This window comes from Protopterus annectens, chromosome 1.part1 (genome assembly GCF_019279795.1).
Source record: "Protopterus annectens isolate FY-2018-M chromosome 1.part1, PAN1.0, whole genome shotgun sequence".
Classification (NCBI taxonomy): domain Eukaryota; kingdom Metazoa; phylum Chordata; order Ceratodontiformes; family Protopteridae; genus Protopterus; species Protopterus annectens.
This window is the reverse complement of record NC_056726.1, coordinates 789,095,160-789,114,989: the sequence shown is the minus strand read 5'-3', so window position 1 is coordinate 789,114,989 and position 19,830 is coordinate 789,095,160. Positions and strand designations below refer to the sequence as shown.

Below are 19,830 nucleotides of genomic sequence, written 5' to 3'. Positions count from 1 at the left end.
GACTGCGTTTGGTCAAATATGTGGCACCTGGCGATGAAGGGCGACTTAGCAGGATCAGGTGTGCAAAAGTTATTTCTTCATGTTTGGTGACCGAACTTCATCTATACAGACAGTATCATGCCTAGACTACTGCAGTTCAAACAGCTAATAGCGACACATAAAGTCCTTTACCAACCAGAAAATACACCTGCACTAAAAAATATTATCAGCCCCTACACCAGCACCCGGCCACTGTGATCATCCACTAGACTCCTAGTTCAAACATTCAAATCCAACTACTCAGCTGGGGACTCTCTGTTTGCCAACTCTGTTGGAAAAACATGGAACAGGCTCCCACTGACCCTAGAACCCTCACTAACTCAATTCAAAAACAAACTCAAGAAATACTTCAAAACTCATTGGTTATGTCCTTGCACTAACCCCGACTGGTGACCTCGCTATTACTTAGGTGCCTTACCTTCAACTACTTCTAACTTTTTTCTACCACGCCATTCATTTCAGGAAGGGTCAATTGTATAACTGCTGCTCAATGTGTCTTAAACCTGAATGTAATGTTATGTGCATATAACTTTGAAAATAATGTTATGTTTTGTAAAGTGCTTTATAATAAGTTAGTACTATATGTGATAAATGCTGTTATTGCGTATGACTGTAATCTGCTTGAAGCTAGCATTTACTAAATGTTCAATGTGTATTATTATTTTGGAGCTTTTCTCCCTGGGCCTCCACTGAAAATTGACATATATCCAGTCAGACTATCCCGGTCAACAAATGTAAAATAAAATAAATAAATAAACGTCTGTAGCTGCAATGCTACCATGGCTGCACTGTTTTTTTTTTTTTTACTCAACAGATTTTTATTTTTTTTTTTATGTTTATGAGTAAATTGTGATACAGTCACTATTAATTACAGATCAAGTTAACAGAAGTAGTTAATAATCATAACAATATGTACAATATTTACAAATGGTCCAATGAAAGGAAACAGAGAAAAAAAAAAAAAACACCTATGACATTTATAATTATATATTCCTTTAAGTTCACATTATTCCATGTCCCCTTTAAATTCATGAAGAGAAAGTTGTGTCTTTATGTAGTGTGTCTATGAGTATCAAGACTCTATTCCAAGGGTTGTTAATCCAACGTCTGGGAAAAATTCTTTCTTCTTTAACTTTTATTTCTTTTAGTGCAGATTCCGTTAAAAGAGAAATGAAGTCTTCATAACTTGGAGAGATTGTGGATTTCCATCTTCTTATTATACATTTTCTGGCCACAGCCAGAATAGTCCATAAAAGAAGTTGATCTCTTTTATTAACAGTTATTAAGGCATCAACATTCAAAAAAATTAATGATTTTGTTAAAACAAATGTATTATTATAAATGGCTTGAAGAAATTTATTAATGTCATCCCAGAACTTTTTAATACAATCGTAAAATATATGTAACCAATCTGCTTCACAATTTAGAGTACATCTCCAACAAGTAGCTTTCTGATTAGGATTAAATTTAGCAATTTTGTTTGGGGTATAAAAAGCTCTATGCAAAAATTTCCATGTGAAGATTTTCAATATCTGGAAGTTAGAGGTTAATTTAACTGATTGCAGAAGATCATTTTTACTTTCAGGAGATAGGCTCGTAGTCAGATCTTTTGTTATAGTATTCCATGTGTTTTGAGTTATTTTGGTTTTATACACTATTAATATTTTATATATTTTAGATATAGAAATTAACTTGTTATGCTTGTCATAAATTATTTCTTGTATATCATTTATGAGTTTTGGCTTAGAATTAAAACTTGAATTATTAATAAACTCCCACAAACTTTTTGCGTGATGCAATACTTTTTGGAGATCTTCTCTATCTTTATCAAGTATTTTAAATTCATCTATTACTTGTTGGATGTTTAATCTGCTAGAATTGTTTAAGCATTGGAACCAACAAATAAAATTATTAGTTTCCCATTTAATACATTTTCTGCACTGTTTTTTTTTTGTTATGAAATTTGCGTACCTTTTCAGTCATGTGTGTTACGTTCCGTGAGTGCTGTGAGCATTTTAGAGTCATGCTGCTCCAAAAAGTGTCCTCATCCATTCCCATCAGCCCCTATTGTCTGTCTTTGGGTAATCAACAGTACTTACATCCTCATAAGAGCAAGGCACCATTTCCCTTAAATGTAGTAATTCAGAAGTTGGAGTTATTTTTCATCCATTTTCATCAGCACCCCAACAGTGAGGATAAGCAACAGTACTTACAACCTCATAAGAACAAGGCACCATGTTCCCTTAGATGTAGAGATTGAGAAGCTGGAATAATGGAGCAAAGCAGCTTAGACAAGGTGACCACCAAATATGGAGTGAATCAAGTCAGAAACTTAAGGCAGAGTTTTAATGGTTTATTATTAGCTTCTTGCCTTTTGTTTCAGTTGCAAGTTGATGGCACATCCAGAACAGAAACTGCTGCTTTTGTCCATTGAAAAACATACTTTGATAAAGGAGAAATCTGTGGGACTTAAAAACTTTAGCTGTTGTAAAAATTTTAAACCAGAAATTGTATGAATAAAATATGTTTTTTTCAATAGTCAGAAGTAACAGCAATAACAGTATTTTATTTCGTGAATCTTGGACACAATTCTTTGTTTTATTTTCCGCCATCTTTTATCATACATATTGCTAAGCTAGTGCATTAGAATAACTTCTGTGGGTAATTTTTCCTCTTTGAGAGGTGTGATTTTTATCTTGGATCCAACCAGAAAGTCTGCTTGGCAGTGCAGTGTTTGAAGAACAGAAAGGGACAAAGTTGTAATATGTGCATTTTGTTGTCCAGCTCTATGAATCTGTGTAGCCTTCTAAACTTAAAACATTTGTTTATTTATTCACTTAATGTTGATTAACTCAGAAAAATCTGAAGGGTCACCAGAGACCCGGGAAGAGAAGTCAAAGTAGAGCACATAAAGTTTTATAAAACTAAGACAGTACCACCATATATATATATATATATATATATATATATATATATATATATATATATATATATATATATATATATATATATATATATATATATATATATATATAATGTATATACACACACACACATATATATATATATATATATATATATATATAATATATATATATATATATATATATATATATATATATATATATATATATATATACACACACACACACACACACACACACACACACACACACACACACACACACACACAATGTAAATATTAATTATAGATACAAACAGAATTTACAGATGGGTGTGTCTGTCTGTCTAGTGGCATGAAGACAAGACCAAATTGCGGTGACCCCCATGGACAGTTATCTGAACTATCCCCAGAGTTTTCATTTTCATGGCAGAGCTCTGAGAATAGGTTGTCAGTCCTTTATCCCAGTCAGTCCTGATCAGTAATCCCAGTCTCTTCTTGAACTCGGGTCGCTAGTGCTGCAGATGAATGCCTTGCCCCTGTGTCAGTGGCTTGACATACATTTATGAGTCTTAACTAAAAACTGTAAACACAAATTAGTATCAAATCTTTATATATGAAGCTGTTATAATGTCAGAAATAGAATGTAGAGAGTCATTCCCTTTCATGTTTTTATGATACAGCATGTAGTATGGATGCCATTTGTTTGGAAGTTAGTTGGTGATTTGTATTGGAAGAATAGTGTCCACTGGAAAGGTTAAGTGTTGTCCCTGTTGTTGCGGCAGTTCTATTTAGAGGACAGATGTTGTTTAACTGCTTTGATCTAGTTTTAGAAATTACTGTTATATTTGATGGAAGATTATTCCATTGGTAAGACATAAACATTGCTTGTCTGGTGATGTGGTACTGATATTACACAGAGGGAGTCACAGTGATGGTATCCTTGGAGGAAAGGACAGCTTGCTGTATACCATTGTAAGGCTTGTTTGATTGCAGCACAGTTGTATTGGATCTGCAGGATTCTGTGTTTTGTTTTGACTAGGTTGAGGATTCGGACCTATAGGAATTTGAGTTAGTTTGGATGTTTCATTGGTAACCCAAATGACACAGAGCCCACAAACTCAGTGTGCCACTCAACCACAGCCCATAAGGCATAACAACGTACCCAACACTCTAGTTATTGGTGACTGTATAGTCAGGCACACTGATGTTTCACTCACCAGGCTAAACAAGGAGAAAGTTGCTGTCAGCTGCCTGTTGGGTGCCAGGATCCGCCACATAACGCACACACTCAGGTCACTCCACAACAAGTACAAATATGACTCTGTCATTGTCCATGTTGGTGTGAATGACCTGAGACGTACCTCCCTGGACTACATGAAAAGAGACATGGAGGAGCTGTCCGATCTTGTAGCCCAGGCAGGTATGACCCTAGCCCTGAGTAGCATCCTGCCATCACCCAGAAAGATACCACAGTACAAGGACAAAATGAGTGACTTCAACAATTGGCTAAGTTTCTGGTGTGATTCTAAGGGGATCCAGTATTTGTCTGCCTGGGATGACATGATCGACAGACCACGATGCTTTGCCAGAGATGGCCTGCACCTGTCGCCCTTGGGATTCCGGATACTGGCTAAGGCTCTTGCAAACCCTATAGTGCCTTTTTAGGCAAGGTTCAAATGACAAATTCACCACCGTAACAGGTACAAGCAAGCAAAATCTGAGGGTAATGCTAGTCAATGTTAGAAGTCTAAACCTCAAAATGCACTCACTCAAGGCACTCCTTAAAATGGAGAACATTGACATCTGTACAGTGACAGAGACCTAGTTCAAAGCTCCAGAGAGCACCCCTGCATTACCAGGCTATAATTCATACCACACCTTTCAACCACCTAGCCCAGACTGAAGCACTAAAGGTGGAGGCATGTCCATATTCATTAAGGATATCCACACCTCCAGGCTAGTTACACAGCATAATGCATCCAAGATTATCCAAGTGCAACTAACTCTGGGGAAGACCGCAGTCCAAATTGTAGCTTGCTACATACCCCCCCACCATGCCCCAGGATTCCCACTACTCATTTCTTGATAGAGTGGAAAATATTGGGATACAACCCAGCACCCTAATAATGGGCGATTTCAGCTACCCCACCATTAACTGGGAAAACTACTCATGTACCAACTCTTTTGCTCAACGTTTTCTGGAATTCATAAATTCCAACACCTTAGATCAACTTATTCACACCCTCACCAGGGGCAGCAATATCCTAGACCTGGTCATTAGCAACATGGGTGACCAGTGTTCCACACCAGAGGTCAATTCCTCGTTGGTCAGATCTGACCACAAGCTAATCACCCTATACATCCACATCCAGCCCCCACCCCTATTAGGAAAACCACCGTAAAAAATTCTCAAAAGCCAACTTCACACTTCTTAAGACAGAAATGGCAAACTTCATGACACCCATGCAGATGGATAATAGAGGTACGACTGCTGAATCCTACACAAATGCACTTTATAAGCACTTGCACGAATGCATGGATTGTGCTATCCCTAACAGAACCAAGATGCTATCCTCCAAAAAAAAGGAAGCCAATCTGGTGGTCCTCAGCCATAAACAAACTCTACAACAGAAGAAAGAAACTGTTGCAAAAAAGAATAAAATCCCATGACTGGATGAACTCCCTGGTCAGCCTCAGTAAGAAGCTGAGATCCCTCATAAAATCCTCCAAAGCTAGTTACAAAAACAAAATTGCCACTGACTCTAAAGACAACCACAAAGCATTCTATAGCTATGTCAAGAATCTCAATGGCAACACTCAGATCTGCTCTGAGTTACAGCACAATGGCACTAAATATACAGAACCAACTGATATTGTCAACATCCTGGCAGATAGGTTCAGTGCTAACTTTACCCCCCTCTCACCCTCTAGAGGGCCCATCTCTATACCGAAAGAATGCAAAGTTCCTGTAATCATGGCTGCACAGGTAAAATGCACACTCTCCAAAGCCAGGGGTTGGGAGGGTGGCCTAATGGTTAAGGTGTTTGCCTTACAAACACAAGGTGCTGGGTTTGAGTCTCACAAGGGATAATTGGCTAGGCTTAGTAAGGCTCGCAAGGGCAGTTAGCCTAGTACTAATCTATGAACCTATGAAGAACACAGCATCCATGGGATCTGACAATATCCCAGGCTGCGTTCCACACAAACTACAGAACGAACTGGCACCCCCCTAAGTACCATGTTCAATCATAGCCTCACCTCAGGCTTTGTGCCCACTGAATGGTGAACCACGATGGTTATCCCACTTCACAAAGGGGGAGCCACGACGGACCCTGGGAACTACTGCCCCATTAGCCTGACAAACCTGGCCTGCAAGGCCATGGACCGTATCATCATGGAACTCATAAACAAAGACATTGGTAATCTCCAAACTCTGGACCTCACCCTGTTCTGGTTTTTAAAATGCAGGTCATGTCTCCTAAACCTGATAGACTTAACTGAAGCAGTCACAAAGGCCATAGGTGAGGGTAAGGTGGTTCACACAGCGTATTTAGATCTCGCCAAGGCTTTCGACACCATCCTCCACTCTGGAATTATAGATAAACTCACTAAACTAGGTATAAATCCCTATGTCACAAGATGGGTTGCCAAATGGCTCATGGGCAAAACCCACACTGTGAAAGTAGCAGACTACAAATCCGACATCAGACCTGTGACAAGTGGAGTACCACAGGGCTCAGCCATGGGTCCTCTCCTGTTTGGTATCTACTTCTCTGAAGTACAGGCTAACACAGAAGGTCTTTGGCTAATGAAGTTTGCAGATGACTGCAAACTAGGAGCCATAATCCAAACTCGTAACGTTGTGGACATCCTACAAAGGGGCCTCACTGAGACAGATGCCTGGTGTCAAAGCCATGGCCTGAAGCTCAATGCCAAAAAGTGCATTGTCATCCCCTTTGGTATAAACTCTGTACCCATGAACTACCACATAGGTGGTAGTCTACTTAACACCGAAAGTATGATGAGACCTTGGGACACAGGTGGACAGTAGTCTCTCCTTTGATAATCACATAGCCACAGTGGTCAGGAAATCCTTCTATGTGGCACACCTCATCACAAAAGGTTTCTCATCCAGAAAAAAATAGGTCATTGTTCCCCTCTACTCATCACTCATTAGACACATTATAGAGTACAACGCCCCTTTTGGTATTTACCTCACAAGATGTCTACAACAACTGGTAAGGCCACAGAAATACCTCACAAAGAGGATTACTGGCCTCCAACAGATGCCCTACGCAGACCGTCTCAAAAAACTCCAACTTTACTCCATCGCATATCGCCTACTTAGAGGCGATCTCTGCCTAACATACAAAGCTATGTCAAACCCAGAGCTGTTGGACATGCTCCACTTAAAGAAATCCCAATCCCTCCATGCTACACGTTGTAGGGACCTAAACCTTGTCACCACAATAAATAGAACATGCTGGAGGGATAGATTCCTGTCCCAGAGACTTCCCATACTCTGGAACAAACTACCTATCTATGTCAAACAGAGCTCCTCATTAGCACTCTTCAAGAAAAGTCTTGATGATTGGATGGGAAATAGGAAATTCACCCCGGGGATCACTTCTGTGGCTCTGCTCGACAGGGGCACAGAAAAATAATTTTCTTAGGTGGCGAAAGCCAGGGTACCTTTTTGGCTAGGCTTATATATGCCCTAGGGCCAATAGCCTAGTACCTACCTATGAACCTGTGGTGAATCTCACTCTAAACCATAGCTTCAGACTTGGCTGCTTAAAGGACAACAACATCCAAATGATTAAATGACCTGCACATTTAGACAGTTTCCATCCCTACTCATCAGTCCCACTATGAGGAACACAAATATTGTTTTGCAGTGCTTTACATCCAGCTATTTTTGTCTTCTTTTATGTTGCTGCCACATTCAGCAAATTGTACCCCCATCCCAAGTAGATACCATGGACTTTTAAGATGACTTAACACTTGCCAGAATCCTTATATCATTGTGGCTACTAAGAAATTATAAATTCTTCTTTAAATGCTTACCCACACATTTTTCTTCATTTTCCTTGAAAGTCTATGCACGACCCTCAAAATTATATCAGCCAGCCATTTTTTTTTCTAGTGGCCCAAGGTGTGTATTGTGACAATGCTAAAGATACTATGTTATGAAGAAAGACATTTGTTACTGACGTGAGAAAAATTTACCTTACAAAGGCTGCAAATAAGTGTTAGCTGGCAGCATTTTTTTCTATTTTTATAACATTTAGGTTATTTACTGAGCATATAAAATATTGGGGCTTGGTGTAATGGTTAAGGTGTTTGACTGACAAACACAAGGTACATTGTTTGATTCTCACATTTTAAAAGGAAATTGGTTAGGCTTTGAATGACCTATTAAGAAAGCGAACCTAGTAATTAGCTATGAACTTATGAAACCATCAATCAAAGGGAAAAAAACAAAATTTAGGGGGTGGGTGGATTTGGCATACTGGTTAAGGTCATCACCTCATAGACAACAAGTACAGGGTTTAATTGTCATTTGTGGTCATTGGCAAGGCTTAAAATGACCCTTCAGGGCAGTTAGCCTGGTTATTCTCCTATGAACCTATATCCTGCACTGTTTGCCCTGACTGCATAACCCACAAGCTCTTATCATTATACTTAATGTGCGATTTGTCACCCTACTTCCTGGGCATGTTGGTTTCCCCTGGGAAATAGACACCTTTCTGGTTGTGTTCTGGTCGTTTAAGTCTTGAGTTTGAGTTTTTTTTTCTGTATTTACTGAAGAAGGCAGACCATGCAGACTTCATTTTAAAGATTGATCAATCTTTAAAATGAAGTTTGCATGAGCCATGTAAATTCAATAAATATTGGTCAAATGATAACTGCTGTGTCTTGTTAGTGGTGGAAGTAGTACTTATACGGTTGGAAACTGTAACACTAAACTTTCCCTGATTTTGCAGTGTCCCTGATTTTACCTGTTATGTTTTTCCCTGTCCCTCAAACCGTTATTAATTTCCTTTTAAGTTACTATGGATTACAATCTGTCAGTAATGCTGGCTGTTACAGTTTCATAATTGTTATTGTTTAGAAAATGCATGTTGATGCAAAACCTGCTTTTCTATTAACTTTCTAAGAGAATTAGAGTGATATTTAAAATTCTCTTTTATTTTAGACCTTTGTTCCTCATTATTTTTGGCTTTGTTTCTGATTCTTGAGCAGACACATTGAAAGCTATGAGTACAGCATTACTGTGATAATTCTATATTTCAGCTCATTGCTGAGTTACCTTTAGCTTGGATTGTGAAGAGGGGCAGCAGTAATGTAGCAAGGGTAGGGGTGAAGGGGGCAAATGCCTCAAGGACAAAGTGTTAGGGGGCTTGATTGACAAGCAGGCTTGCACTTTGTTTTGTATTGAAATGCCAGCTCAAAAAGTCAATTGAAGAGCTGAGGGCTGTGGATTGGATGAATTACTGTAAGAAGCTAGTTAGCTTCTTATAGTAATCCGATGATTTTTTTTTTTTGCTTGTTGTGTTGAGGGCTGTGGGGGATGTGGATTTGGTGGGATGTGATTGGCTGCATTACTGTATAAAACTGATTGTCTTCCTGCTCTTTATTTAAAGAGCTGGGGCATGAATTGTGGGACTGGCCCAGGGCTATTTGTCTCCCAGAGTATACATGGCTGAACTGCGTATGTGTATTGCTTTACTGTGACTTCAGCAACAGAGCTGTGCTGAGGTCCACTTCTCTGGAGAACACAAGTACTGAATATTCAGGCATTCTTTTTTTTTTTTTAACCCCCCCCCCCCCTTTTTAAGTACCCTGAACTGATTATTAGCTGGTCTCTAGGGCTGTTGCTAAAGCTCCTTTTACTTTAATGTCCCCGGTACTTATACCCATGTGGCTGGAACTACACCAGTGATGGCTAAAGAAGGGGGGGAGGAGCAGTAGAGAGTAGAGCAGCGAGCAGCACAGATTCACTCACATACACGGTCTTGAATTCCAAGGGACTTATTTCTGTGTGCCCTAACTGAGCAGAGGTACTGATGTCACATGCATCACCACATGTACTGCCCCCCTTCAGTGCTGAAGTGCTAATGTCAGTCTACATCATGATTTCCATGCCATCCTCATTACCAGAGATGTTTCTGACCATGGATAAAGACTCCTCCAACCCTTCCTTCTGTAGTGGGTGAGCCTACAAAAAAACACTTTTTCTGTACCCCTACCCCTCTTTCTCAGCACCTCCAGTAACAAAGCTGCTAGTCAAATTCAGGTCAGTTTGGTCAAATTCAGACTCCATTCCCCTGTATACCATCGAGCCAGGAACATTCAGCATTTCTTACTATTTAGAAAAATAAAGAGTGGTTTGTTTATGTTTTAAGTCTTTTGAATAATATCCAATGTTTGTGAAGGTAGCAACTGCATACGGAGTTGATAACTTGCAGCATTTTGATCTGAAGAGAGAAAAGAAAGAAAACTACTCAGTAGACTGAATGTTTATGACAGTGGAAAGAAAAGCAGGTCTTTTCAAAATGGAAAATCCCAAGGTTTTACATGCTGCAAGGTTAGGACAGGGCTCAGACCCAGTATGATGCTTCCAGAAGACAAATCATAAAATAGTATAGATCTGACAGAAAGCCATAGTCCAGAGTATACTTGAAAAGCAAACCTTAAACAAAAAACCTAATGTATGCTGAACAGATGCCTGGGTCAAATAAATCTATTTATTTGGTGTTTACAGTCGGACCCTTTTTATCACAAAGAAAACCTCTAGACATTTCCTGCATTCACTCTGAGTTAAAAACAAGTGGTTTAAGTTACAGACGTTTTGTGACTCATAACAACTAACATCATCCAATGATATGCCAGTCAAAGTAAGATGCTGAGTGACTGCTACAGCTAGTTTACCTTTCAGTGTTCTGTGCATATTGTAGTGTGCATCTCTGGGAAAGAGAGAGAGAGACAGAGTGTTGAAAGTGTAATTATGTTTCATTCACTCATTATAGTGATACTGTAGTCTTTACAATCAGTACTTATTTTATTTTTATGTATTTATTTTATTTTCCATTTGTTTACTGGGTTAGTCCGTCTGGATACAAGGTGTCCATTTTCAGTGAAGGCGTAGGGAGAAAAGCTCCAGATACATAGTAAAAAAATTATAAAAAAATAATAAAAAATTATATAAACATGGCTATTTTGTACAAAGAGCATAGAGCATATAAAAAGAGTAAAATCAGAGTTTTACAAATGATGCAGCATACAGTGGTTAGAATACTGAGAAACATTTAAATAAGATATTATGCAACAAATATGTAATTGCTTGTACATAAATTCAAAAAAAAGTTTCCATAGCCAAACAGGGTCATAAACTAGAAATCATAACTATAAAGGTGGCCTAAACACCTGGTTCACAGTTGTTGTTGTCTTTCGGCTTTTCCCAGTTAGGGGTCGCCACAGCGGAACTCCGGTCCGCTAATGATTGACCGTAGATTTTCATGAATGCCGAGGTGCCAGCTCAACGTTCAACCTTCAACGAAGGCACTCCCATTTACGCATGTCTTTCGAACGCCCACCCAACCACGGGGAGGACATGCAAACTCCACACACAAGGCACTCCCCGCACTCCAGCTGAGCAGTACTATGCACTAAGTGAAACTACGCGGTACACCTGTGATCTAGGGATGTTGAAAGTCAGCACTGGTAGTAATGCAAGTAATGATTGTAATTACTTTATTTAGATTAAGCTGTTTTTTGCTAGCTAGCTTCATTCTGTTGTCCCGGGTTTTGTTAAACCCAATTTCCACTTGCAAGCAAGCGTGTGAATGTAAGCAAGTTACTTAACCAGACATTGCTCCCTAGGTTGCCACTATAGTTGTCTGATATATGTGCTATTATTTTCAGTTTTTTTATGCAAATTTAAAGTAACAGTTTTATTTTATCTGCTAACCAGGTAAGCTGTCTAGACACAATTAACCGTTTTCAGAGGTGACCCAGGAACGCTGTCTAGTTACCTGACTTGCTTGGAGTCCCACAGTTTGGAAGTGGAAATTAAGGGACTCAAACCAAGGACTACAGGATGAAGCTACACAGGCTGTATCTTGAAGAGTCTATTATAAACTACCAATAATTCCAAACTAACCTACTCAAGAGATGTGCACTTGTATATATAATGACGCTGTTCATCAGTATTAATAAGTTTGTTCAAACTAATTTGTGATGATATTTGCACATAGAGAATGCCATACATTGTACATTCTTTGCCATGGTTCACTTGTTTAATAAGATCTTGTTTGAACCTACTGCAGTGTAAAGGCTTTTCTATTTGTTTATTCGCTGCCTCCTTCTGATAATGTTTGAATAAATGGAAGTAGTACCCTGAGCTTTTTCTGTGTAGATAGCTTGTTTGTCTCTCCATTTGATATCATTCAGTAGATTTGATTTACTTGCATGCTAAGTGTTGCTTATCTTGTTTCTCATTAAAGACTAGCAGGTAAGGTAGTTCATTTACATGCTTTTTTACACAGAAACACATCAGGAAGGATAGCAGCAGTACAAAATATAAACAAACTGATTAACTGACAGACTACACAGGCATACATGCTTACATCTCAACAGCTTACTACAAAATGGCAGGCAGGCTTGGACGTGCTCAGTATTTATACATACATATATATATATATATATATATATATATATATATATATATATATATGTAAATATTGGAATATTGGAAGCATGCATTTCTCATTTGTAAGCATGCTTTTCTGTGAGCTCATACATCTAATCTCAATGGCCTTATTCAAAGTTAAATCACTGTCACAAAGCAAAATCTTTCTCACAGCATTATTTTTAATACCACACACTAGTCTGTCATTTATCAAGTCATCCCTTAAATCATCAAATTTGCAAATTGTAGCTTTGTTTCTCATGTCAGTTATATATGCTGCAAAAGTTTCCCCCAGGTTTTTGATATCGTGTGTAAAATAAGTGCCTTTCCATTATAATATTTGTTTGGGGGTTACACATTTCTCTAAATGTACATTTTAAGCACTCAGGGCCTTCCCTTGACTCTGCCGGTACCACTGTAGGGCAGTTTTCCCCCTCCCCTGCAAACGCAGCAGGTATGTACACAAATGAACGCTCTCTTTCTATGGCTTCTGAAACAGATAAATTAAGCAGAATGAATACCTTTGTATGGTCATCTTTATCCGAAAATGCAGGTTGTATGAAAATGTTGTACTCTTGCTCAAACACTCTTCAATTCTCTGTTATATTATTAACATTCTCCAGTACTCTGCTATATTATTATCAAATACAGGTGGAGCTGGTTTTCGAAATCCCTCAGCCATGCCAACAAATTATGCCCAAACACACTGAAAATGACCCTTGTAATTATGTACGAACATACACACACAGCCAGAACGTGTAATAACATTCAAATGCATAGTAAATTCTTCGAAATACTGTACTTTGTGAAATATGCTTTGAAATGGCTCTATTTTGTGAAATAACTGTACTGTAATACTTCACAAACATGCAAACTCTGTATACTTTGGATATCTTGAATGGCTTTAATTCATGTGAAAAAATAGCACATAGCGAAAAAATGCGGTCGTTTTCCTTTTTTTATACATTTCATGTGATTTGGACACTGTTTCAAAACTTTTCCATAGTTATTTGAATATTGTTTTGGACATATCGTTTACTTAGAAATTCATTTAGAGTGTTCAGAGTGCTTTGTTTTATATTTTGCGAATAAGAAATCTTTTATTTATTTATTTACAGTTTGTTTGCCAGGATAGTCCAATTGGGCCACAAGGAGCCCATTTTCAATGGAGTCCTGGGGAGAAAAGCTCCAGAAAAATACAAATACATAGTACACATTGCACATATACATTACAGATTATCTCATAGGAACACAAAGTAAATATGATAAGAAAAGGTTAACAATGATAGACTGCATCAGTATAGTTTGTAAAACAGCAGTAACATTTTTTTTTTTTTTTACACAAAAGTAGCAGCATAGGGTAACTGTTAAGTAGTTGGTCAAATAGTTCAGTAGATCTGTGGAATTATAGGAGACAGTGATGGCATATTTAGTTCTAGGAGAGTAGGAAGTGGTATTTGAAGGATTAGGTAGGATGGGAACAGGAGCACTTCCGCTGTGAATTTAGGTGCGAGTGCAGCAAGGTTTTAAATGAGGAGAGACTGCTGGTGATGCGGATAGGAGATGGTAGAGAATTCCAGAGGTATGCAAGAGAGAAGGACATTAGGTGATTCCCAGCTGGACATGTGGGTTTGAGCAATTTAATTAGTTTTTGGGAATTAGATCTTAGAAGTCATTTTGGTTCATACATTTCAAAGGTAGTGGCTTGGGAGGGACAAAGAGAGGGGTTGTAAATGAGTTTGTGTGCTTGGATGAGTTGGGTATAAGTGAGGAGGTTAGGTACCTCAAACCAGTTTAGTTGGTGAAGAGTAAGCTTTGAAACCTGAAATACATTTCTGACCTGCTTTTGTGAGTTAAACGTGCAGTCGGGATGATCCATTCCCCTATATTCTTTCACCTTTAAGTGAGTGCTTTCTCTGTCCGGAATCTGAATTTCTGGATCACATTCTGACACCATGTCACTCATCTTGTTTCTCATTAAAGACAAACCAGGTGGGGTAATTCATTTACATGCATTATTACACTGAAACACATCAGGATGGAAAGCAGCAGTACAAAATATAAACAAACTGATTAACCGATAGACTACATAGGCATACATGCTACATCTCAAGAGCTTTCTACAAAATGGCAGTTAGGATCGCACGTGCTCAATATTTATACACTTGTTCAAGCCCCTAGAAAGCTTCTTAAAAGTACACATATATATTGATCTACAGTAAGTAAAAGGTAGTATATTATGATGCTGATTACTTTATTTGGCTGAAGGGAGGGCTGTGGCCAAAATGTAACTATATATGTTTTTTTTTTTTTTTCTATGTAAAAGCCAGCTATATTTTCCAAGACAGAACAATAATGATTTGTTACAGGCATTCCGGCTACAGGTTTTGCAGTTGTACTGTAGGTTTTGGAGATGATTGAAACTTCTATCACTCCCCTGTCTAGCAGCCTAGCAAAAACAACAGTACCACATAACAGTCCTTAAGATCTTTGGTAACTTTTGTGCCACTGTGTTTGTTAGATCATTCTTGGAGCTATACACTAGTGTGCTTCTGGAACCACAGGGCAAGGAGAGGCCTGCCGCCCCCATTTCAAAATAGTTGTTAACTCTGCCATTATTTCACAGCTCAGTTCTTTAAAAAAAAAAAAACATAACCTGACGTAAGAAGTCATGCTCTTTATTAGCATGGCTTCTAAGTTCTACCCTGCAAACATCGTAGTAGGATGTGTGTTGCCATCCTATTAGTGTGCAATCAAAACCTGTGTAATCTTTTAACACTTATCAACTGATATCTAGTCTTTCTTGTCGATCTCTAATCACAAGACAAGAGACTTCTAGAAGTTGTACACATGCAGGTCTTCAGGGATGGTTTTCACTTTCAGGTAAATGTTTTATTTTTTTTTTTATTTCTGACAAGAAACTAGATAGAACTGTGAGCAAAATAGTTGCTGACTATTCGTAATTATTACTGAATGCCCTTAATTTTTTCTCATGCTTTTGATCTATTGCTCATAAAATTGACACTTTTCTGGTAAATGTACCATTGAATATTAGGAACAAATAAACCTGCTCATTTTCGTAGAATTCTTTTTGTGTCAGAACTGAATATAAACTCCTTATGTGCCTATAAATAAGTAATTACACTTTGTAGAGTATAGGAAGATTAAGTAATGAAATAAAGGTTAGAGATAGTAGTACTTCTTAGTCAGGGGCTGTGCTTTACCAAATTTGTTTTCTAATCCTATCCAGGGTATCTAACATGGAATAACTGAATGTGAGCACAGATGCTCAATTTCCTGTAAGTACCTGGGGATGGGCATATCAGTATCACAAAGCAGCAGTGACCGGCTAATAAGTAATTACACTTTGTAGAGTATAGGAAGACTAAGTAATGAAATAAAGGTTAGAGATAGTAGTACTTCTTAGTCAGGGGCTGTGCTTTACCAAATTTGTTTTCTAATCCTATCCAGGGTATCTAACATGGAATAACTGAATGTGAGCACAGATGCTCAATTTCCTGTAAGTACCTGGGGATGGGCATATCAGTATCACAAAGCAGCAGTGACCGGCAGTTTTAATGAGCAGTGCTGAATGCTGCTAGCCTGAGAAAATTTCAAATATTTTTGTGAATGTTACACCAGCTGTACACAGATTTGTGGACCAAAATGATAGATTGTGTACGGCATAGCGGTTACTGTCCCAAAGAGAGACAAAGTATTATGATCTGTTCTGTCTGCTGTTTCCTGTGGATTTTGAGGTGGTGACAAATAATATCTTCTCATGCATCCTTTGCACTGTCTCCCAACTCTATTTCTTCATTTTATTTTTTTTCTCATTTCTACCTGAAAATTGACTCTCTCATTTACAAACTATAATTTTCTAGCAACTCTATTTTTTTAGCTTTTAAACTATTTAATTACTTCTAGCACATATTTTACATACCTGTACTTAAGTAATTTGATAGTCTCCGTATTCACCTTTTTGAACTTCCTGAAATGATGGCTTTAAATGCCTGCTGTAGTTGTGTTTTAAATTCCGTTAAATTTTGAATGTACTTTTTGTTATTATATAGTAGATAGTGGAGCTTTTCTCCTCGGGCGTCCACTGAAAATGGACATGTATCCAGTTGGACTAGCCCGGTTAACAAATGTAAAATAAAATAAAAAATAAAATAAAGTGAAGGGATTGAATTTTACGTCTGAAGCCTGCACAAAGGAGAAAAGGCTCAGATTCCATGTGGCATATACTCACTTATGCCAAGTAAATTTAACATCTGTGAGAGACACCTCTGTAAGATTAGTATGCATTCTCATCAGCAGTAGGTGTGTTACTGTACTTGTGTATAATTGTTTTTTTTTATTTTTGTGCTAGGGTTGCAGCTGTTTGGGAATCTCAGCAAGTGGCTTTAGACCTTGATTTACTGGACAGCTTGCCTAAGCTCTACTGTAATCGTGAAGAACAGATCACTATGCATTTAGAGTGCCGAGGAACTTCCAGTCACAAATGTCAAGGTGCAGCTGTTGTTACAGCCAAGGTAAGACTTATTATTCTGATCCTGTTACTTGGGTCTCTTTGTTGGTGTCTGATGTTGAGGAAAAGGGGCATCTGAAGCAAAGGCTGAAAGAACTTTTCTTTATATACCATGATAGTACATGTCTCACATGCTGATACAACCTACAGTATGTCTGAGCTGTCAATAATATACAAGCCAGAGGACCTTTATGGCCATGTCACATATCACCTCCTTAACAAAACAATGTTCATTTATTTGCGTTTAAAACAAAGTCTGATGCTTGAAAGTAAAGAATTTTATTGAAAATGTTTGCACTAGTGCTAGAATGTCTCATACCAAAAACTGAACCACTCGTCAAGAGTAGCAGAGCTGATGTGGGATGCAAAAAAAGGTGCTTAGTCAATTTCTCCAGAAATTTAGCCTTGGAAATTGATCTGAAGGAAGGATGTGTGGCCAGGTATCATCTCTCTCTCTTTTTTTTTTTCCAACAACATTTTAATAAACATCACATTTTTATTTTTCCATACTGTGCAATCCCCATGCATGTTGCAGTTGTTGTTTTGGCACTGGTTGCTGATATAAGAATCTTATAACTATATGGTTTACTATTAAATTTCAGTAAATTGCCATGCTTAAGTCCATATATCACAATTATTCTGTCTATTCTTCATCTCCAGATTGCTTTAAGATTGCTCCTTAAACAAAACATTTACATTTGCAAGTAAACTATTTACAGTATAATGTGAGATGAGATATTAATTGTTGACCATTTTGCTTTATTACTGCAATGTTACTAGTCTTAACAATTGGACCAGTAACTTCATATGTTGCATTACAGCCTACTTTCTTTAAATAGATATGCATTTAGGTGCATTGCTCCATGCCACTGTCCTCTTAATGTAAAAAGCCTGCTGAAGGCAAGGTATCTCAAGCAATTAATTTGATTTGCATTTTTAAATGTGTTTTAATGTTTAGTACTTGCTTTATTTATACTCAAATAGCATTAGATTTTTATGAAACTAGCATAATGTGTTTAAAGGTCGCAAAGAAACACAGAGAAAATGGTCCCAATGGATATACTTGTGATGGGGGAAACACTAACAAAATCTGTTGATGTTATTTCTGGTAGTTGCTTATTGTAACTGACTGGTGCCTCAGGATGAAAATAAAGGACAGTAAGTCTTTGATTCAGAAATCCTTGGTTTAACTTTCACCAAAAGTTATAATTTCATAAGTGAACATAACATTCCCAGACAAACAGAAAGAAAATGACATTAGCAGCTGTGATTCAGTATACTCCATAAAGTTAGATACATTTTTAAATACATATAACAGTGTTAGACAAAAAAAAGAAAAGAACAGTAACATCTCTAGTTCAGTACTCTACACAGAAGTTAGAGAGATTTCAAACACAAACTCCATTCTACCTTTCAGCACAAGGTGCTGGAATGCACAGTCAGTTCTATTCCATGATGAAGTAATTCAACTTGTCAAGGAAACCTTGATCGTTGTAACAGTAAACAGTTTTTTATTACAATAACCACTTCACCATTATTAAATAAGTTATAAATTCTACACAACTAATGAAATATACAGCTGTTTGCATTTTAAATCCGCAAAAACTTATCTTGTCTGACACTATGATTAAAGTATGTGATAACTATTTTATTGACCTCTGTTATAATGATATTTCTGAACTTGACATTAATGTTGATAGAATATTATAGATGACTGTACGTAGAAGTAGTGAATGTAGGCAATAGGGGGCTGGAATTAATTGATGAAAACTAGCAATTGAACCAAGGTACTGAGTGCAAATAACTATGGAGGGAAACATAATAGGGTGGGATGAGGCCAAACAGAAGTTAGGACTGCAGATTAGAAGCTACCTTCCCTACCAGGGATTGATAACAAGAGTGTAGGCAAAGACAAAGGGATAGGGGAGTGCTAAATGAAAGACTAGCTCTGGATGAGGTTTTAGCTGGAGTCTAGAACAAAAAATGATGTTTAAAAAGGGATATTTAGTAATGCATGTAAGTTATTGTATGGTAACTACATGAATCAGTCAGAGAGATTATTAAGAGAGACTGGAAGGGGAATTTGTAAAAAAACAGTTGTAGGACATCTGCATGGCGCTGAAGTATACAGCAAATCCAAAAGGTTTAGGATTTTTGAATAGAAGTATTTGCATAGCGTATGCTATCAGCGTAAGTGATTTATTCCAGTGTATACATCAGAATATGTCACTTACATCGAAAGCAGGTATTTTGGAGTCTGGTCCCCACTGCAAGTCTGCTTTACTGGTAGGCCTTACACCGCCACTTACACTGAGAGTAAGTCTTTTGGAATTGGGGCAGGCATTCTTCGGAGTAAGTCATTTGCAGTGAGAGCAAGTCTTTTGGAATCTGGCCCATTGTGAATTTAAAATTAGTTCCAAGCGTACTTCATGTTTTAAAACTTCCAATGGAAGTAAATAGTACTGCATTGTTAACAGGGTATGTCCTTAACTGAAAGAGTTGGGCTTTAATTCATGGAACTGTTAATTAAAATTAATGCCATCATGATGGAGACCATAATAAAAGTTGTTGACTAACATGTACAATTTTTTTTTAACGTAACTAATTTATGTAATCTGAGCTCTAAACTTGACATTGTGGTGTATAAAACTAAAAAAATAC

General features: G+C 37.7%; 1 protein-coding gene across 2 annotated transcripts in view; it reads left to right on the top strand.

The window, feature by feature from the left end:
* EPG5 (ectopic P-granules autophagy protein 5 homolog) overlaps positions 1-19,830 on the top strand; it is a 2,535,958-nt gene that overhangs the window by 1,581,527 nt on the left and 934,601 nt on the right. For both annotated transcript variants that reach the window (XM_044078183.1, XR_006365599.1), the window contains exon 27: positions 17,011-17,173. In XM_044078183.1, coding sequence (XP_043934118.1) covers positions 17,011-17,173 — 163 coding nt within the window. The remainder of the gene's footprint in view (positions 1-17,010; positions 17,174-19,830) is intronic.